The sequence below is a fragment of the Jaculus jaculus genome, chromosome 1, assembly GCF_020740685.1.
Source record: "Jaculus jaculus isolate mJacJac1 chromosome 1, mJacJac1.mat.Y.cur, whole genome shotgun sequence".
Classification (NCBI taxonomy): Eukaryota; Metazoa; Chordata; class Mammalia; order Rodentia; family Dipodidae; genus Jaculus; species Jaculus jaculus.
In genome coordinates this window covers 177,400,007-177,421,996 of record NC_059102.1, presented here as the reverse complement: position 1 = coordinate 177,421,996, position 21,990 = coordinate 177,400,007, and the positions used below count along the sequence as shown (strand labels likewise).

At 45.0% G+C, this 21,990-nt stretch overlaps 1 protein-coding gene across 1 annotated transcript in view; it reads left to right on the top strand.

The window, feature by feature from the left end:
- Positions 1-21,990, top strand: part of Ptprj (protein tyrosine phosphatase receptor type J) — a 197,953-nt gene that overhangs the window by 163,090 nt on the left and 12,873 nt on the right. Inside the window, exons 13-22 of the mRNA XM_045148440.1 lie at positions 4,126-4,336; positions 4,439-4,563; positions 5,546-5,633; positions 11,166-11,207; positions 12,006-12,014; positions 12,461-12,548; positions 13,753-13,843; positions 18,065-18,138; positions 18,228-18,362; positions 21,565-21,684. Coding sequence (XP_045004375.1) covers positions 4,126-4,336; positions 4,439-4,563; positions 5,546-5,633; positions 11,166-11,207; positions 12,006-12,014; positions 12,461-12,548; positions 13,753-13,843; positions 18,065-18,138; positions 18,228-18,362; positions 21,565-21,684 — 983 coding nt within the window. The remainder of the gene's footprint in view (positions 1-4,125; positions 4,337-4,438; positions 4,564-5,545; positions 5,634-11,165; positions 11,208-12,005; positions 12,015-12,460; positions 12,549-13,752; positions 13,844-18,064; positions 18,139-18,227; positions 18,363-21,564; positions 21,685-21,990) is intronic.

Genomic DNA, 21,990 nt, shown 5'->3' with positions numbered 1-21,990 from the left:
CCAAAATGATTTGCCCTTGCCTGGGGGACCTTGTGAAGAGCATCTCATGGCCCATGGCCGAGAGCAGAGGGGTTTGCTAACAGTTTCCTCTTGAAGGGCTCAGCATATTCCTTGGCAGTAGAGGGGAATGGCTAGAGGGCATCTTTGAGAGTGGATGGAAGTATATTGCACCAGCTAAGGGTTAAAATGCCCAGTTGCCCAGTGTTCTGGGATACTTTAAATTTCATGTGAATAATACAGTCTTTCTCCTATCCTCTTCATCCTCCTTGAAGAAGATAGGGACCAGTCACACTCTCAGGAGGTAGGCACACTAGAGAAAGAAACATGTTGGTACCTTAAACCTTATCAAAGTTTCAAAATGTGGCATGGACATCTCTCTCTCTCTCTCTCTCTCTCTCTCTCTCTCTCTCTCTCTCTCTCTCTCCCTCCCTCCCTCCCTCCCTGTCCCTCTGTCTCCTTTTATTTTGGGTATGTTTTCAGCTCTTTGACATTTTTCTAGGATGGCTTTTGACAAATCTTAACCTTAGACTCTGGTAGATGACGGAGGCACTGTTGTGTGGCGATCTCTCAGGCTGGCCTAGACTGGCCTATTGTGAGGGAGAAACATGCTTATGCCACATGGGCTGGGTTAAGAATCCAGCTCCACAGATGGCACTGTGACCTTGGACCAGGTCCTTGCAGTTTTCTGCACCTTCATTTTCTTGTCTATAGATTGGAGAAAAGATTTTGTGTGATTCAAGAAACTCAGGTAATGGTAGCCAAGTACTAAGAATTCTATGTAAGGAAAGTTGGGCTCAGAGAGGTACTTGAGAGATGGCAGTTACTATCATCATTGTCACCCATCACTAATGTCACTTTTTACTCTGTGAGACACCTATGTCATTGTCATGGTCGTCACGCATCACAGTTTCACAGATTACTTCTGTAAGACACCTACGTCACTGTCATCATTGTCACCCATCACCAGTGTCACTGTTTACCTCTGTGAGACACCTACATCACTGTCATCATTGTCACCATCACCAGTGTCACAGTTTACCTGTGTGAGACACCTCCGTCACTGTCATCATTGTTCCCATCACCAGTATCACTGTTTACCTCTGTGAGACACCGACGTCACTGTCATCATTGTCACCCATCACCAGTGTCACAGTTTACCTCTGTGAGACCTACGTCACTGTCATCATTGTCACCATCGCCAGTGTCACAGTTTACCTGTGTGAGACACCTACGTCACTGTCATCATTGTCACCCATCACCAGTGTCACAGTTTACCTCCGTGAGACCCTGCATCACTGTCATCATTGTCACCCATCGCCAGTGTCACAGTTTACCTCTGTGAGACACCTACGTCACTGTCATCATTGTCACCATCACCAGTGTCACTGTTTACCTCTGTGAGACACCTACGTCACTGTCATCATTGTCACCCATTACCAGTGTCACTGTTTACCTCTGTGAGACACCTGCGTCACTGTCGTCATTGTCACCATCACCAGTGTCGCAGTTTACCTCTGTGAGACACCTGCGTCACTGTCGTCATTGTCACCATCACCAGTGTCACAGTTTACCTCTGTGAGACACCTGCGTCACTGTCGTCATTGTCACCATCGCCAGTGTCACTGTTTACCTCTGTGAGACACCTACGTCACTGTCGTCATTGTCACCCATTACCAGTGTCACTGTTTACCTCTGTGAGACACCTACGTCACTGTCGTCATTGTCACCCATTACCAGTGTCACTGTTTACCTCTGTGAGACACCTACGTCACTATCGTCATTGTGACCATCGCCAGTGTAACTGTTTACCTCTGTGAAACACCTGCGTCACTATCGTCATTGTGACCATCGCCAGTGTCACAGTTTACCTCTGTGAGACACCTGCGTCACTGTCGTCATTGTCACCATCACCAGTGTCACAGTTTACCTCTGTGAGACACCTACGTCACTGTCATCATTGTGACCCATCGCCAGTGTCACAGTTTACCTCTGTGAGACACCTACATCACTGTCATCATTGTCACCCATCGCCAGTGTCACTGTTTACCTCTGTGAGACACCTACGTCACTGTCATCATTGTTATCCATCACCAGTGTCACTGTTTACCTCTGTGAGACACCTGCATCACTGTCGTCATTGTCACCTTCACCAGTATCACTGTTTACCTCTGTGAGACACCTGCATCACTGTCATCATTGTCACCCATCACTAGTGTCACTGCTTACTTCTGTGAGACACCTACGTCAGTCATCATTGTCACCATCACCAGTATCACAGTTTAGCTCTGTGACACACCTGCGTCACTGTCATCATTGTCACCATCACCAGTGTCACAGTTTACCTCTGTGAGACACCTACGTCACTGTCATCATTGTCACCCATCGCCAGTGTCACAGTTTACCTCTGTGAGACACCTACGTCACTGTCATCATTGTCACCCATCGCCATTGTCACAGTTTACCTCTGTGAGACACCTACGTCACTGTCGTCATTGTCACCATCACCTGTGTCACAGTTTACCTCTGTGAGACACCTGCGTCACTGTCGTCATTGTCACCATCGCCAGTGTCACTGTTTACCTCTGTGAGACACCTGCATCACTGTCATCATTGTCACCATCACCAGTGTCACTGCTTACTTCTGTGAGACACCTACGTCACTGTCATCATTGTCACCCATCACCAGTGTCACTGTTTACCTCTGTGAGACACCTACATCACTGTCATCATTGTCACCATCACCAGTATCACAGTTTACCTCTGTGAGACACCTGCGTCACTGTCGTCATTGTCACCATCACCAGTGTCACAGTTTACCTCTGTGAGACACCTACGTCACTGTCATCATTGTCACCTATCACCAGTGTCACTGTTTACCTCTGTGAGACACCTGCGTCACTGTCGTCATTGTCACCATCGCCAGTGTCACTGTTTAGCTCTGTGAGACACCTACGTCACTGTCATCATTGTCACCATCGCCAGTGTCACTGTTTACCTCTGTGAGACACCTACGTCACTGTCATCATTGTCACCATCACCAGTGTCACTGTTTACCTCTGTGAGACACCTGCGTCACTGTCATCATTGTCACCATCACCAGTGTCACTGTTTACCTCTGTGAGACACCTACGTCACTGTCATCATTGTCACCTATCACCAGTGTCACTGTTTACCTCTGTGAGACACCTGCGTCACTGTCATCATTGTCACCATCACCAGTGTCACTGTTTACCTCTGTGAGACACCTACGTCACTGTCATCATTGTCACCATCACCAGTGTCACTGTTTACCTCTGTGAGACACCTACGTCACTGTCATCATTGTCACCATCACCAGTGTCACAGTTTACCTCTGTGAGACACCTACGTCACTGTCATCATTGTCACTTATCACCAGTGTCACAATTTACCTCTGTGAGACACCTACGTCACTGTCATCATTGTCACCATCACCAGTGTCACAGTTTACCTCTGTGGGACACCTACGTCACTGTCGTCATTGTGACCCATCGCCAGTGTCACTGTTTACCTCTGTGAGACACCTGCATCACTGTCGTCATTGTCACCATCACCAGTGTCACAGTTTACCTCTGTGAGACACCTACGTCACTGTCATCATTGTCACCATCACCAGTGTCACAGTTTACCTCTGTGGGACACCTACGTCACTGTCGTCATTGTCACCCATCACTAGTGTCACTGCTTACTTCTTTGAGACACCTATGTCAGTCATCATTGTCACCATCACCAGTGTCACTGTTTACCTCTGTGAGACACCTACGTCACTGTCATCATTGTCACCTATCACCAGTGTCACAATTTACCTCTGTGACACACCTGTGTCACTGTCATCATTGTCACCCATCATCAGTGCCGTAATTTACCTCTGTGAGACACCTACGTCACTGTCATCATTGTCACCTATCACCAGTGTCACAATTTACCTCTGTGACACACCTGTGTCACTGTCATCATTGTCACCCATCATCAGTGCCGTAATTTACCTCTGTGAGACACCTATGTCACTGTCATCATTGTCACCCATCGCCAGTGTCACAGCTTACCTCTGTGAGACACCTGCATCACTGTTACTTACGATTTGATTTCTGTGTTCCTTTCTTTAAGCTGGTCACCCTTCGGCAGAAGTTTTGAAGTACACATATGAAGATTTCAAAAAGGGGGCCTCAGATACTTATGTGACATACCTCATAAGGACAGAGGAGAGGGGATGCTCAGGAGTCTTGTCTGAAGTCTTGAAATATGAAATTGATGTGGGAAACGAGTCCACCACCCTTGGCTATTACAATGGGAGGCTGGAGCCTCTGGGCTCCTACAGGTAACTTTTTGGCTCATGCAGTGGGTGTAGGGGACTGAGACTTATGAGTATAAAATGGTAGATCCATTTCAGCTTCTTTATTTTCCTCTTTGTCCCGCACAGAGCTTGTGTGGCTGGCTTTACCAATATTACCTTTAACCTGAAAAATGATGGACTCATCAATGGGGCCGAGAGCTATGTGTCCTTCAGCCGTTACTCAGAAGCCGTGTTCTTGCCTCAGGATCCAGGTAGAGAGACACCACAGTTCTGTCACCAAGGCAATGGGCTTTGTGCCAAGTGTCCAGAGAACGCTGCTGTCCGTGAGCCTCTCCTGGGGTCCCAAGAGAACGACAGTGACTGGCTCTCCTCTCTCAGAAGCTGACATGTTCCTTAGCAGTTGGGGTCAGCTCAACTTACCTCTTTCTGGCCCCTGTGCTCTCTAAAGCCAGCTGTCTAATGTGCAGTGATTTTTTTTTTTAATTCCTTCACTCTCATTGTAGTCATGTGGGGACCATCTGCTAGCACACAGTGACATAGTTCATAGACCCTTGAATATCTGCATAAGAAGAAGCCAATGAAATTGTGTCCCTTTTAGAAATGAGGATGGTCAAACCCAGAGATGGGAAGTAATTTGCCAGAGTTGCACACTGGGTAAGAGACAGGCCTGAAATTCTGACCTGGGGCTCTCTGTTAAATGCTGCCGTGTAGCACTGTGCAGCTGGGTAATGGGGCGTCTCCGAATCTCACCACTGGGGGGCTGACTGGTTTATTAGTTTGTCTGGAATGTTTCCTGCTTGCTTGCTGTTGAGCACAAGGAAGGCTTTCTTTAAACAAAGCTCAGGTAGTGCCTACCTCTCCCAGACGATCCGGGGCTTCGGGCTATGTGGGCATAATGCTGTGAGGACTTCTGTTCATGGGTGACTTGGGTTCAGAAAGCCAGAGCTAGCGGGGAAACCATGGATGTAGCCCAGACCCCACATTTGCAATTGAGGAACCGAGACTTTCTCAAGCCGGGGCTTTGTCTTTGTGGCTAGAGACAAAAAACTCAATGCCTAAAACACTAGACTACTCGTAGATATTGAAGTCTCCGTGTGCGTGTGTGTGTGTGTGTGCGCACACGCGCGCGCGCACCTCCTCCCCCGCCCCTGGCGGCAGCCTTGTGGAGTGAGGTCACCAGGCTGGTTGCAGGCACAGCACATGGCCCTGTGTGAACCCTCTTGACTTTCCCAGGTGTCATCTGTGGAGCTGTGTTCGGATGCATCTTCGGAGCACTGGTCATTGTAGCCGTGGGAGGCTTCATCTTCTGGAGGAAGAAAAGGTGATTTTGCATATTTAATTCTCACACTCTACTATGTGTGTATGTGCCAAGGCGCACGTGTGTGTGTGTGTGTGTGTGTGTGTGTGTGTATGTGGGTGTGTGTGGGGGGGGGTCAGAGCACAACCTCGGGTGCCAGCCTTCTATCCTGAGGCAGAGGCTCTTGTTTGTCATGTGTCTGCCAGGCTAGCTACCTGGTCTGCAAACTTCCAGGAGTCTCCTGACTCAACTTCCCATTTTGCCCACAGCTGGGCAGGGATTACAAGTGGGTGTCTGATGCATGTGGCTCCAATTACATAGGTTCTGGGGATATGAGCTCTGGTCATCAGGCTTGTGCAGCCAACACTTTTCACCATTGAACCATCTCCCTGGCCTCCACACTCTACTTTTTAAGGAAGCATTTTATTGTTAGGAAATTGTAACCATTCATAAAATCGGAAGTCATAGTTTCAAGAGATTCCATGTTCATCCTGTCATCTGCAGTTCTCACCATCTGACCAATCTTGCTTCCTGTCTGCCCTCAGCTGGGTGACTCTAAGCCTGATTCCAGCTACCACATCAGGCCACTGGTCCACACTGATAAGTGGGAGCTACATTCAATAAATGCTAGTTTGCATAGGCTTGTAAGAGAGTTCATTATAGAGTCATCAGGTTTGGATGCATGCTCTGTCTTTCACTAGCTATTGGGAAGTTTCTTCTTAGTATACTCAGGAGGATAAGAGTGCCTGATCACAAAGTTATCTGTAATTATTCCTTCTGTTTACCACCCTGTGAAGTAGTAAAATAGTGAAAATAGTAGCCTTAGTGCTTACCATGTATGTAGATTTGTGATTTCCATGATTGATCTCATTCCTGAGGCTTTGAGACGACAGTCTTAAAAGCCCTTCTAAGGACTCAGAAGAGGAATGTGGGATATTTGAGGAGGGAACTTGACTTTGGTCTTTGCACATCATCATACTCCTCTTGATGACTAGTGAATCTGGTGTTATCTGCTGGGACTTACTTGCTGCCAGGCGGGAATTTCTATCTGAGCCCAGGCAGGCTTCCTCTCCTCCTCTCTTCTCCTCTCCTCTCCTCTCTTCCTCCCTTCCTTTCCTCTCCCTCCCTTCCTCTCCTCTCCCCTGCCCTCCCCTTCTGAGTAGGTGTTTTCCTCCATTTCAGCCCAGTAGGGCCGAGATGAAGGGGACTTACCAGAGCAGGGACCTGGAAATTCAGGAAAAGACAAAAGGAGCACCTTTTTTTTTTTTTTTTTAAGGCACTCTCATGTAACACAGGCTGGCTTCAAGCTAGCTATGTAGCCAAAGATGACCTTGCATTCCTGTACCCCCTAAGTGCTGGGATAACATGTATGTGCCATCCGTGCCTGGTTGTTTATTATTTTTGTGTTTGTGTGTGTGTGTTTTATTACATAGAAACTTTATATGGACACATCATGCACCATCATCTCCCTCCTACCTGCCCCCCATCCCCTGGAGTCCTCCTCAGTGGGATTGCTGTTATTCCCCCTGCGGTTGTGGGTTATGAGCTATGAGAACAGCAGTCAGTCATTGTAAGGGGGTTACAGGGGGCAGAGCCTCTGGACATTCCCTTCCACTTGGGCTCTTACAATCTTTCTGCCCCTCTTCCACACAATTTCCTGAGCTGTAGTAGGTGTGTTTTAAGTCTGTTTTAGTGTTGTGCTCTCAGCAGGGTCTGGATTCCTCTTTGGTGCATTTTGTACATCCTCAGTGTCCGTCAGTGGCCCTGGCGCTGGTTGTCAGGCTCGCCACGGAAGCAGCGCTCTTGCTCATCTCGCCAACTCCTGTTTCTCACCTGGGCCCTGGCTGATATGTGAGGAATGGTTGATCTCCTTGGTTCTCGCAGCCTCCTGAAAAACAAAAAAGATTCTCTGAAGGAGAGTGAGGTCAGCATAGGTTCGACGGGATAAGCATTGTAAATTAATAGAGATTTTGATGGGTGTACCCTCTCTTTTGACTGAAGACTAATGGAACTTCTCATTGGAGTCCATGATCTTGGTCTCCAAAGGATTCTGACTTGGTTCCCAGCTCCAGCTATGAGTCCCTTTCCACTGAACAGCTCTCTTAGCCAATCAGAGAGCCATAGTTATCCACCTAGGTGCCACTATTGCATGGGCGTGCCCATCTTGCCAGGCTGGCTGGTTTTCTATGGCAGCGTCCCCTGCTACCACACAAAGTTGTTGCCATTTCCCCCAGTAGCTTACGTAGCACTTCCCAGCAGTACATGAGCGGAGCATCTGGGAACTGGCTTCCTTCCAGATTCCAGCTGATCTCTTGATGTTCTGTGTGAGCAGCATGTGGTGTCTTCAGCAGTAGGATCTTACCTATTACCTCAGGAGGGTTATCAAGAGCTTTGACAGAAGCCTGTTTTGTTCTGGGGACCTCTTAGGGCTCTCCACTCAAGAGGCTAGTGTGGGTTGTAACTGATTTCTGGTACTGGGAGTTATAAGCCAGAACCAAAGGTTTTAGGGTTAGGCTTCATCTCATCTTCTCCAGTGCCCTAATTTCCAGACAATCCCTGCATACTTCTGTTGAGGGTTATATCTTTTAATCTGCTATCCAGGAGAAAGGTTTCTGTAGTACCAATTCATTCTGGATTTAGTTTTGCATGTGTCTCTCCCTGCCCTCCCATTCCCCTTCCCTGAAAAACTTCCATCCCTATTATGTGACCTTCAGGTTGCCTGTAAGGTATGCCTGCAACTCAGGAAGGCGCTCCAGATTAGGAACCACAGGAGGAGAACATGCGGCACTTGTCTCTCTGTGCTTGTGTAAATTTGCTTAGTATGATCTGTTCTAAGTTCATTCAGTTTTTTTTTTATTTTTACAAATTTCAATATATCATTTTTTTCTTACTGCTGAGTAGAGTTGCATTGTGTATATGTACTACATCTTCATTATCCAGTCATCAAATGATGGGCATCTGGATTGATTCTAGATCTTAGCTATTGTGAATTGAGCAGTTATAAACATGGTTGAGTGGCAAAGAGTGGAGCATTTAGGGTAGATAGATGCCTAGTGGAGGAATAACTGGATCAGTTGGTAGCTCTGTTTTCATCATTTTCAGGAGTCTCCAGATTGATTTCCATAGTGGTTATACAAGTGTGCACTCCCACCAGCAGTTAGTGAGGGTTCTTCCTTCTCCACATCCTCCCCAATATTTATTGTCATTTGATTAAAAAAAAATTTTATGTATTTGAGAAATGGAGGGAGAATGGACATGCCAGGGCTTCCAGCCTCTGCAAACGAACTCCAGACACATATGCCACTTTGTGCATCTGGCTTACTTGGGTACTGGGGAATTGAATGTTCTTTGGCTTTGCAGGCAACCACCTAAATTACTAAGCCATCTCTCCAGCCTGTCATTTGATTTTTTTCTAACTTTTTTTTTTGAGGCAAGCCCAACAGATTGGCCTTTATTTTTTTAAATGTGAGAGAGCAAGAGTGGGAGTGAGAATGTGTGTGTGTGTGTGTGTGTGAGAGAGAGAGAGAGAGAGAGGGAGAGAGGGAGAGAATTGATGTGCCAGGGCCTCTAGCCACTATAATTGAACACCAGACACATGTACCACCCAGTGTGCATGCCCAACCTTGTGCACTTGTGTCACATTGTGTCTGGCTTACATGGGACCTGGAGAGTTAGTTGAACATGGGTCCTTAGGCAAGCACTTAACACAGGCAAGCACTTTAACCACTAAACCATCTCTCCAGCCTTCATTTGATTTTTTATGATTGCCATCTTGACTGGAGTAAGGTATAATCTTCATAGTTGTTTCAATTTGCATTTCCCTAATGGTTGAGAATGTTGAATATTTTCTTAAATAAGTATTAGTCATTTATATTTCTTCCATTGAGAAGTCCCTATTAAGTTTTCTGCCCCATTTTTTGGGTGGATTGCTTTTTTTTTTTTTAATTTCATAGTTTTTTTTTTGAGTTCTTTGTAGATTCTAGATATTAGGCAACTGCCAGTGGTATAGTTGGTGAAGATTTTGTCCCATTCTTTGGGTAGTATGTTGACTCTGTTTATGGTATGTTTGTCTATACAAAATCTTTTTAGTTTCATGAACTCCCACCAGTTAAGTGATTGTTTCATTTCCTGGGCTACTTGGATATGGTTAAGGAAGTCTTTTTCCACTCCTATATTGTGGAGAGTTCCTCCTATTTTTTCTTCCAGGCAATTATGAGTTTCAGGCCTTATGTCTTGAATTCATTTGGAGTTGATTCTTGTGCATGGCGAGAGGAGCAGGTCTTGTTAGTTTCATTTTTCTACATGTGGTCATCCAGTTTGTCTAGCACTATTAGTTGAAGATGCTGTCTTTTCTCCAGTGTTTGTTATTGACTCCTTTGTCAAAGATCAAGTAGCTACTTCTTGAACTAAAGGCTGGGAATTCAGTTCTGTTCCATTGGTTATTTTATTATTTTAAAATAAAAAATAAAGCTATTCTACCCAGCCATTAAACCTACCTTCCCCTCTGCAGATAAGTCAGTTACTCTGATTCTCTCCAGATCATTTAAATATTTTTCTTTTTTTACCAAAACATAAATTAGAACTTCACGCAGGTTAATAAAAGCTGCAGCATGGGCACTGCCAGGCAACCCAACAGGGAAAGATGGCAGCACAAGGAATCAGGAGAGGCCGTAGCAGGTCGATGGAGTTTGAAGTCAGCTGGGCTATGAAATGAGACCCAGTCACAACACTTCAGTCAGTCAGTCGATCAACTAGCTAACTATGATCACAAAAAAAAGTACTAACGAGAGCAAAGGCAATAGTCCACCATCATTGCAGCATACAGAGCTACTCTTAGCATTTTCACCCACACGCAGTCATGTTACACACGACAGTGTCTGCCCTGCTTTATTCAGTTGAAGACACTGTGGACAGCTGCGTCACCAGCACTTAAGTAGTGAGTTAGTTCTTACTTACTGGTATGGAAGTACCATCACTCACTTAACTAGTTTTCTGAATATTTTCAATATTTTTATACATTTAAATATCCTTGTGATATACTTTGGGCAAGTTCATGAGGCCAGTTTCCAAGTGGACCAGTTACTAGGTCAGCGGGTAGGCCTGTTTTCAGTTTGGACATATGCTGCCAAATGGCCTTCCCAGAAGTCTGTTCTTAAAAGCATGGTGGAGTCGAGTCAGCCACACAGGAGCGTGCAGGCGCTGGGCCTGCCCCCTGGCTGGGCTCTTTACTTTGTATTAACTGCTCAGGAAGGCTTTAAAAGCAGAGTGTGAACAATGCTTTACAGTAAGGGAATGCACTGCTGGTATTTATAAGGAAATTTCTAAGAGTTGCTTGGATAAGATTTTGCAGTGCTTTTTAATAATATGAAAGACAGTAACTTTACAGTTTTTTTCCCTTGGCATTTTCTGCTTGAGCTGTCAAGTTTAGTATCATTTGAGCAGGCTTTAGTGTCAGATATGAACTGCTGCCCAGAGAGAAAGCATTTGGTAGATGTGTGAAAAGGGGAAGTAGACAATGAAACTTTTTGTCTAATGGGTCTTTTTTCTTTCAAATAGGAAAGACGCCAAGAACAATGAAGTGTCCTTTTCTCAAATTAAGTAAGTCTCTAGGGTTACAAGCTTTATTTTAAGGAATCTCCCAATCTGTTCAGTGGCTATCTACAGAATTGTTGATGGGACTTGTCATTTTTCATAATTGAAACATTGGCCATGAGCATCTGGACATTCTTGGTAGCTGTTTCCTATAAGGAATCTCTGTTACATTGGCCTCCTGAAGCTAGCTTACCACCCTCCCTCCCTTCCACCTTGTTCTATCATTTTACATTTCTAATTTTATAAGTAGATTCATAAGTTACTTAACTCATTGCTGCTGACCAGCAATTGAAGGAAGGAAAGAATTTTGCGGGGTTATATTCCACTGTGGTGGGGAAGGCAAGGCAGGTCCGCTCACCACATTTGTAGCTAGAAACAGGAAGTAGAGGATAACCAGGAAGTGGGGCTAGGCTGTAAAACATCAAGGCCCACCCCCAGTGGCCCACTTCCTCCAACAAGGGTCTACCTCTCAGGCTCCACAACAGTGCCACGAGTTGGAAACTCAGTGTTCAAAGACACGAGCGTATGGAGGGTGTTTCACATTCAAACCACAACCATAGATACTTTGTGGTTTTTAAAAAAACGTGTTGATTATCAAGACCTGGGGGAAGAGAAGAACTTATTTAAAGCCACGAACATGGTCAATTTTACAATAGAGTTGGGTTCCTGATGCCCATTCTAATGATTTATGAATGGTACTACTTTTATACTCCCGTTATGTTCTGGTTTTTGAGGTGATATTTGCTTCCCAAATGAATGAGTCTTTCTAACTGCTTATTTTTTCTTTCCTTTTCTATGATGAAGGCCTAAAAAGTAAGTACATTTTTAATTTTATTAAAAAAAAAATTTTTTTTTGAAGTAGGGTCTCTAGCCCAGGCTGACCTGGAACTCACTCTGTAGTCGCAGGCTGGCCTTAAACTCATGATGATCCTCCTACCTCTGCCTCCCCAGTGCTGGGATTAAAGCCATGAGCTACCATGCCCAGCCAAACTGCTATTGTTTTTTGAATGCGAACTTCATTCATTAAATGTCAAAAAAAAAAAAAAAATCCTAGGGCTGGAGAGATGGCTCAGCAGTTAAGGCACTTCCTTCAAAATCTAAGGACTGGGTTCGATTCCCTAGTACCCACATGAAACCAGACACACAAGGTGGCACTTGTGCTGTGGCCAGATGCCCTGGCATGCCTCCCCTCCTCTTTCTTATAAATAAATAAATAATAAACTATTTAAAAATTCTAATGAGTTGCTTTGCTTTCTTAGGTCCAAATTAATCAGAGTGGAAAATTTTGAAGCCTACTTTAAGAAGCAGCAAGCTGACTCAAACTGTGGGTTTGCGGAGGAGTATGAAGTACGTGGTTGTCAACTGTGTCGTCTTTTGCCTTCTGCTTCCTGAGGGTGGAAAAACCATCTGTGCTGGTCTCCAGTGGAGCTTCGGGTGGGAGGTCACCACTTTAGAGGGGAGATAGAAGTTTGTCCCCTGGGGGATCCCACTGTTGGCCACAGAGCTCATGTGGACCTTTGTTTCTGGTGCATTGTATGTTTGGCCTTGTGGATATCTGAAGATTGCCCAGGGAGAAACAGAAACAGGGGATTCAAGTTAGGGGACTATTAATTAAAATCCTTAGGTTTGACAACTGTGGGGTTGAGGCTGTGAAATACCATGGAAGGAGTTTCTTGACCACTGGCTACCTTCTGGTCTCTACTTGTCCCCCAAGTCAGGCCAGGAATTGCTCCTGTGCAGAATGTCCCTGCACTCCTGCCTTTCACAAGCTGCCCTTCTCTCTCTGAATTCCTGCCTCCGACCCCAAGCACAGCTCCGCCATGAACCCTCCATGCTCTCCTCAGGTCCCATTAAAGGGGCCCACTCTCTGCCTTCGCCGTGTCTCATCACACAGCCTTAGCTTTGTCTGTAGTGGGCTGTCTTACCAACATTTAGCAGGTTTCATTTTGCCTTGCCATATTTGTTTAAGTTGTAATTCTTGCCTGGAAGGCAAGAATTGTCCCTGCTTTTTAGTCTGTTAGTTTCATAGGGCTGTCATAACAAAGTACTATAAGTTGGGTGGCTTCAAACAATTCAAATCTCTTGTCTCACAGTTTTAGAGCTAAGAGGTTCAAAATCAAAGCATCAGAATGGCCTGGATCCCTCCTAACTGGGAGGGGAGGATCCCTCTGTGCCTCTTCCAGCTTCTGGAAGGCTGGTTTGTTGCTTGGTTTGTGGTGTATCACCCCCATGTTTGACTCTGATTTCATGTGGTGTCTTTTTCTTGTGTGTTGGTGTCTTTTTTTCCTCTTATCAGGACACCATCAATGTAAGGTTAAGGATATACCATACACCAGTATGACCTCATTTTAACTTGATTGCATATGCAATGATTGAATTTTCCAGGAAGATCACACTCATGGGAACTTTGAACTCATATGGTTCCAAGTTCAGTGACCTTTTTCAAGGATGGCAGTTCATAGGATTCATCTCGGCCTTTCTCCTTTGTTCTGTTATGCTTTGTGCTCCATGTAGAAATGCTAAATAAACAACTTGCTTATTTTGTTTACAGGATCTGAAGCTGGTTGGAATTAGTCTACCTAAATATGCAGCTGAACTGGCTGAGAATAGAGGGAAGAATCGCTATAATAATGTTCTCCCCTGTAAGTAACTTTACCCACATCATCCCCTTTGTCTCTGACCTGTGTCACATCTCTACTAGTAGGGGGGAAGGGAACCAGTGGCATCCATCAACCATTTCCACAAACATTCAGTAGTTACGTACTATGAGCTGAGTGCTATGTTAGGGATATGTGTCCTTCCCGCCCAAGGTAAAATTTCAGTCTAATCCAGGCTGACCTGGAATTTACCACATAGTCTCAGGCTGGCCTTGAACTCATGGTGATCCTCCTACCTCTGCCTCCTGAGTGCTGGGATTAAAGCTGTGCCACCATGCCTGGCTGATATTTTGTATTTTAAAGATTTTTTTGGGGGAAACATATTGCAGATTTGTTGTATTCCCATCGGGTTCTCCTACTATGTGGGGGCATGTTTAATTTAATCTTCACAACTTCAGTTTAAAAAGTAGGTTGTACAATACTCATTTTTCAGATAGCAGAAATGAGCTAGAATGCTAGCTCATTTTTCCAATGTCACACAAGTGAAAATGGAAAGGGCAGGCTTTGAACAGGTATGTGGCTCATCCAGGGAAAAGGCCAGAATTTGAGATCTTAATCTCAGTCTCTCTTTCTACTTCTGTCTGTCTACCTGTATTTTCCCATCTCCATCCTCTTCATCATTTCTGTTATGCCTTCTTCCCTTCCCCCTTCTTTCCCTTCATTTCAGTCTATGTAGTCCTGGCTGAAAGGGGGAGGAAGCAGGAGAGCAGGTTGGGAGCCAGACTATCTGCTTGTCCAGATACATCTCTGCTTGGCTGGACCTGTTCCTCAGCTAAGTACTTGTTCTGTTGAGATCCATTCCAGATTCTGAATCACCAGTGTCTGTACTGAACCAAAAGACATCACAGCCGATTGAGTTCAGAAGGAGAATCATTTCTTACACCAACCCTTAGACGGAAATGTAAATAGCTTTCTGTGGGAGGTTCATGGAGTCTTTCTTTGGGCTGGGTTAAGGGACAGAGAGGAATGTCAGTGGTTTATAACCATCCTGTGTCTGATTTAGCTGATTTGAAGATAATTTTTTTTTTTGGTTTTTCGAGGTAGGGTCTCACTAGCCCAGGCTGACCTGGAATTCACTATGGAGTCTCAGGGTGGCCTCTAACTCATGGCAATCCTCCTACCTCTGCCTCCCAAGTGCTGGGATTAAAGGCGTGCACCACCACGCCTGGCTGAAGATAATTTTTTTATTAATTTTTTTGTTTATTTTTATTTATTTGAGAACAGCTGACAGAGAGAGAAAGAGAGAGAGAGAATGGGCGACAAACTCCAGACACATGTACCCCCTTGTGCATCTGGCTAACGTGGGTCCTGGGGAATTGAGCCTTGAACCGGGGTCCTTAGGCTTCACAAGCAAGCGCTTAACCGCTAAGCCATTTCTCCAGCCCTGAAGATAATTTTTATCTCAGGTCATTTAATGATAATGTCTTTTTTTTAAATTTGAAGCCAAGTTTTTCTTGCCTAAACTAATAGTATCTGCTTAGACTGTTTTTCTAGCTCATATGTATATGTGTGTGTGTGTGTGTGTGTGTGTTTCTATTTCCTCTCTATATACTTGACAAGGGGACTTGGCTCCTGCTCTGTGAGAAATGCTCCTGCAACTGGGCTGGGGACCTGTCTCAATTCTGCCTTCTGAGGCTCATGTTGGTTTTGGTCTGTCCTAGGCAGGGTGAGAGAGTTATGGTAGAGACAGGGAGCCCCCCTGGATGCCGCTGCCCATGGCTTATCCTGACAGTTGGAGTTTCTGGATTATTTTATTTGTGGAGTTGGGTAGCTTTGTGTGTGTGTGTGTGTTCTAAATGACAATGAAAACATGAGAAATATGTATTTTAGACCATTCCACTCAGTTGTTTTATATATTCAGCTTATTCTTGAATTTAGAACTTATTTTTTGTGTGTATATATGCAGGATGCATGCATATGTGCATGTGCATATTCATATGTATGTGAGTGCACGTGTGCTTGCAGGTATATGTACACATGGTGTGTGCATATGTGGAGGTCAGAGGTCAATGTTGGGTGGCTTCCTCAATCACTAAACACCTTATTTTTAAAAAACCTTTTTTGACTATTTCTGAACATGAAGATAATGTAGTTTGATCATAATCCCCTTCCAATACTTTCTTTTGACCCCCCCATGTCCATTTGCTGAACTCTTCCTTCTTTCCCACTAGACTTTTCTATTCCCTCTTCTATTTTGATGACTATTTTTGCTCCCCACCCCCATCATCCAAATGTCAAAATGTTGATGAGCCCAGTTTTGTCTTGTAGAGGTAGTGACAGCTGTTACAGGACTGTGTCATGAGGTCATAATATAATGGTCACTTCATGTCTGGAAGATACTGTCCCACAGTGCTCCTTCCCAGCCTCTATCTCTTCATTCTTTCTGTCTGCTCTCCGCAATGTTCCCCGAGCCTTGGAGGGGTATTGTAGATGTCTCCTCTGGTGCTGAACACTCAGCCTTCACTTAATCCTCCACACTTTGGTGAGTTTTTAGTCACCATCATCTGCAAAATGAACCTTCTCTGATCAAAGCTGTGATCAGCACTAATCTGTGGGGATAAACACAGTATAAATATTTAGAGGGTTTTGTAGTCAGCTTCTACACTGCTGGGATGGACATACAGACCAGGCACAGTTGAGGGGAGGAAGGGGTTATCTCAAGCTTACAGGATGGACATGCAGACCAGGCACAGTTGGGTGGAAGGGTTATCTCAAGCTCACAGGTCCAGGGAAAGGTCCATCAGCGGTGGAAGAAGCTGTTTCCATACATCCAAGCAGAGAGACAACCAAACAGCCAACAAACACCAAAAGCAGCAGGGATCCTGCCAGAGTTCAGACCTCTGTGTACACCTTTAAGCCGGAAATCAGATCTGCCCCCAAACACACCTTAGGGCTGGACCCCAGGATCCACCCCCAGTGACACCTCCAAGTGGCTGGAGACCCAAGTTAGAAGCTTTAATAAAACATCTGAGTCTAGCAGGTTGTGGTGGTGCATGCCTTTAATCCCAGTACTTGGGAGGCAGAGGTAGGAGGATCACTGTAAGTTCGAGGCCACCCTGAGACTATATAGTGAATTCCAGGTCAGCCTGGGCCCAGACTGAGACCTTACCTAGAAAAACCAATAAATAAATAAAATAAGCAAAAACAAAGGAACAACCCATATGAGTCTATGAGGGACATACATTCAAACTACCACAGAGGGTAATTTGATGAGCACAACATACCCATTTAGTCAGCCAGCAGTATTGGCACTCCCTGCCCTCCCCCACATCAAAGTGACATGACCTTCCCAACCATAGATTTTTGAGTAGGTTTTCAGTACCAGGCATTTATTTTCTCCCAGAGAGCAATTCATTACCCCATACCATACATACAGCTATTGCACCAGTGGGCACCTCTTGCCTGCCTCGTCTGCTGTGTAGCATGTGGATTGTTTAGCAGTTGGGTAAGCTTGTCGATGATTTTTCTCACCCAGCAGCCTGCATAGCCCACCCTACTGTTTTTCAGACAGATCTCTTGCTGCACCTAGAGCTCCTTGATTTGGGTAGACTAGCGTCAGCAAGCCCTAGGGATCTCCTGTCTCACCATACCCAGCTTACATGGGTGCTGGGGAGCCAAACTCAGATCCTCATACTGCAGAGCAAGCACGTTACTGACTCAGCTATTTCCCCAGCCTCAGAGTCAGAACATTTTATAATAACCTTTATAAAGGACCGAAGAAAGGTTGGAAGTTAACCTGGACCTCTCCCCTGCTGTGGTGGAATGTGCCCTGAGTTTGAATTATTTCTGCTCTTCCCAAGCTAGAACTTGGAGGTGTTGCTGCTTCTCTGAACCCTGTTTTCCTCACTTGTAGAATGGAAAGCTCATTGGGTGGTTTTGAGGTGTAAACATGATTGCTTACCAACATGCTCTGTTCATGGCAGACACCTAGGACTGTTGGTATTAATGTTTGTTTTGTCTGAGAAGGTGAGTGAGGATAGTTAGGGCATGGGCCTTGCCAGGCTGCCTGGGTTCAGATCCTCCCTCTCCTCAGATGGTCATGCCACTTCTCTGTGCCACTGTCACAGAAGGTGACCCTGGGGATTGAATGAGAAAAACCCCAGGGCTGCCAGTTGTTTTTTTTTTTTTTTTTTAATTTATTTCATGTCTGCAACTTTCTTGAAATTTTGCTTCTGATGAGGACCTTTTTACCCTTAAATGTTACAGATGATATTTCTCGAGTCAAGCTTTCAGTCCAGACCCACTCAGCAGATGACTACATCAATGCCAACTACATGCCTGTAAGTCTTAACACAACCAATTGCTTGGACAAAGTTTTGGAGCACTCCTTTTGGCTCTTTGATGGTGATTGTGAATTTTCCATTCCTAGGGCTATCATTCCAAGAAAGATTTTATTGCCACACAAGGACCTTTACCCAACACTCTGAAAGATTTTTGGCGTATGGTTTGGGAGAAAAATGTTTATGCCATTGTTATGTTGACCAAATGTGTGGAACAGGGAAGGGTAAGTATGTTTTTGCTTTTGTTGTTGTTGTTTTTTCGAGGTAGGGTCTCATTGTAGCTCTGGCTGACCTGGAATTCACTCTGTAGTCTTAGGGTGGCCTCGAACTCACAGAGATCTTCTTACTTTGCCTCCTCAGTGCTGGGATTAAAGGCATGTGCCACCATGCCTGGCGATTTTTTAAAAATTAGATTATTTATTTTATTTTAGTTTTTGGTTTTTAGAGGTAAGGTTTCACTCTAGTCCAGGCTAACCTGAAATTCACTGTGTAGTCTCAGGGTGGCCTTGAACTCATGGTGATCCTCTTACCTCTGCCTCCCAAGTGCTGGGACTAAAGGTGTGCCCCACCATGCCCAGCTAGATTAATTTTTATTATGGTGAAAAAAGAGAATGAATGAATGAGAATGAGTGCACCAGGGCCATTTCAAATTGCAAATGAACTCCAGACACATGTACTATTTTGTGTATCTGGCTTTACATGGTTAGTGGGAAATTGGACCCAGGCCTTCAGGCTTTACAAGCAAGTACGTTTTAACTGCTGAACCATCTCTCCAGCCCCACTTTCTGTTCTTTTAACAGAAAAGGTTTTAAACAATCTTGAAAAACCTTGGTTCTGTTATGGTCCATTGTGAGTACATGTTAATGTCTTCAGTGCGTAGGTGTCTGCTGCTAGCATCAGGAAATGTCATGTGCTGGGTCGGTACAGTGGAGAATCTGCAGGCCTGGGGCCGAGATGCTGGGAACCACACTGTGTCTACATCAGCTCGGTGCACATGAACCCACCCATCCTTGGCTTTAGCAACTGGCTCTGGTTTTCAAACCTAGTTTTTAGCACTAAACCCCTACATTTTAAACAAGATCTCAAACTTATCCCACAGTGATCTCAGTAGCCTTCTCTCCCCTGTGTGGTCTGGAATCTTCTTGCTATTTATATCAAATATAAGATCTTTTACTCTAGTAATAAAATCCCATATTTCCACAAATGGATGTGAAGAGTATTGAAAAGCACATGCTAAATCCAAAAGTTCTGTGCCTGATGAATGGGACCTTATACTACACTAAGGAGAATGAGTACCTTAAATATTTGGCATGTATGTGTGTACCGTGTGCAATGTACGTGTGCAGGTGTATGCCTGCTCTGTGCACGCGTGTGCAATGTACGTGTGCAGGTGTATGCCTGCTCTGTGCACGCGTGTGCAGTGGCCAGAGGAGGAAATTAGCTGTCCTCGTCTTGTTCTCCGGTGTCGTTTCCTTGAGATGGTGTTGCTGTCCTTGTTGGCTGGACGGGCTGACCATTGAGCCATGGCGATTCTCCTTTCTGTACTGCACTGCAGGACTGGGCTCACGGGAGTGAGCAGCCCTTCCTGGCTTTTTATGTGGGTACTTGGGTTCAAGCTCAGGCCCACCCAGGCCTTTGTGCTTGTGTGACGGGTGCTTTTACACACTGAGCTATCTCCCCAGTCCCAAGGAAAATTGTTACTATTATCTGGTACTGGGGCTAGAACCCAGGGCCTTGGATATGATAAGCATGTAGTCTACTATGGAGCCATACCTCAGCCATGAAATTTTACTTTTTTGACACAAAGGTATTGTTGTGTAGGCTAGGTTGACCTGAAACTCCTGTGTAGCCTAGGTTGTCTTTGAATTTTATAGCAATTCTCTTGCTTCCACCTCCCGAATACTGAGGTCACAGGCATAAGGCACTGTGCCTGGTATGAATGATTTTTTTCCCCCTTGTTTAAAGTTTAGGTTCATTTCTTGAGGAACAGGAATTGATGTCTAAGCCAGTGGTTCTCACATTTTGTCTTCCATTGAGATTGTCTGTGTCCAGGGTTCCTTGCTGAGGACTGCTCTGCTATTCTCTAGATTATCTCTCTGTGTTCATGTGTATGATCTCTGTGTGTGTGTGTGAATACGCGCACAAACATGCCATGCCACGTGTGGAGGTCAGAGTCTGGCTACAGACGTTAGTCCTACTCTCCCACCTAGTCTTGAGGCAGGGTCTCTTTGACCAGCAGGTTGGCTGGCCTGTGAGCATCTTGAATCTCCTTTGTCTGCCTCCCCTCTCACTGTAGCAAGGCTGGGATTCGGATGCTTGCTGTCTGTCTGGCTTTACATGGGTTCTGGGGGTCTGAACTCAGGTCCTCCTGCTTGAGCAGCCAGCGCTTTACCCAAAACTGCGTTTCTGACAGCTCTTGGGAGGCATGCTGCTGCTACCTGGGCACACACTGTGACTGCTGCTGCTCAAGGCATTAGTGAAAAACCATCAAAATCATTTATTTTTTTAGAAAAACTTTATTTTTATTTATTTATTTGAGAGAGAGAGAGGAAGAAAAGGTCATGCCAGGGCCTCCAGCCACTGCAAATGAACTCCAGACATGTGTGTTCCCTTGTGCATCTGGCTTATGTGGATCCTAGGGAATTGAACCTAGGTCCTTTGGCTTTGCAGGCAAATGCCTTGACCACTAAGCCATCTCTCCAGCCAGAAATCATTTCTTTTAGTGTTTGTTATATCACTTCAAGTTAGTGGATGTTTATCCAGCTCCATATATGTGCTAGGGTCCCAGATGGAGTAAGAACAGTGATAAGTAGGGGTGAGTGATGGAGCCCTTCTCCATGTTGTTTGTGATAAGGAGTGTGGGGTGTGTGTACTCTTCCTGCATCAGAAGGCTGTTATGGAAGTGAAAGGTCACTTTAAAAATCACACACACACACACACACACACACACACACACACACACACACAGAGAGAGAGAGAGAGAGAGAGAGAGAGATGCATGTACCACCTTGAGCATCTGGCTTACATCGTAACTGGGGAATTGAACCTGGGTCCTCAGGCTTCACAGGCAAGCACTTTTGCCACTAAGCCATCTCTCCAGGCTCCTATATTTATTTATTTATTTGAGGTAGGATCTCACTCTAGCCCAGGCTGACCTGGCACTCACAGTGAACCTCTTACCTCAGCCTCCTGAGTGCTTGGACTGATGATGTATGCTACTATGCCCTGGTTCCCAATTTGAAAAGAGTTGACCAAGAATTGTTTTAAAAAAAATAAATCCCACCAATTTTAAGGGTCAAATAGAACCCAGCCTAAGGGATTGATCATTCCCCATGTCACTTTTTACTACTTGGTTTTCCTTGTGAGGCTTTAGTGATGGCAGATGTGTGATTTGAGTAATTTAATAAAAATGCACTTGTATTCTAGACCAAATGTGAGGAGTACTGGCCCTCCAAGCAAGCTCAGGACTATGGGGACGTAACCGTGGCAATGACGTCAGAAGTTGTTCTTCCAGAGTGGACCGTCAGAGACTTCACAGTGAAAAATGTGAGTCAAGGTAGATCTCAGAAAACTGCTGGATGGCAATTTGGGGACAATGCGTTAATAATAACTAATATTGAATGAGTCAGAAAAGTATTTTTGCTGTCTTTTTTACAGGATAAAGAAGTTCAATATCTATCTAACTCTCCTCCCAGGTAACCCCCTAGCTTGACTTTCTGAGGGGAATTTAACAAGTGACACTGAATGAGATGAATTGTAAGAGCACATCTCTCCATTAGTAACACTTTCCTTCCATTTCCAGGGACTTGGTCATTGAGTTTTTGTCACAGAGGTCTTTTGGATTATCTGCTT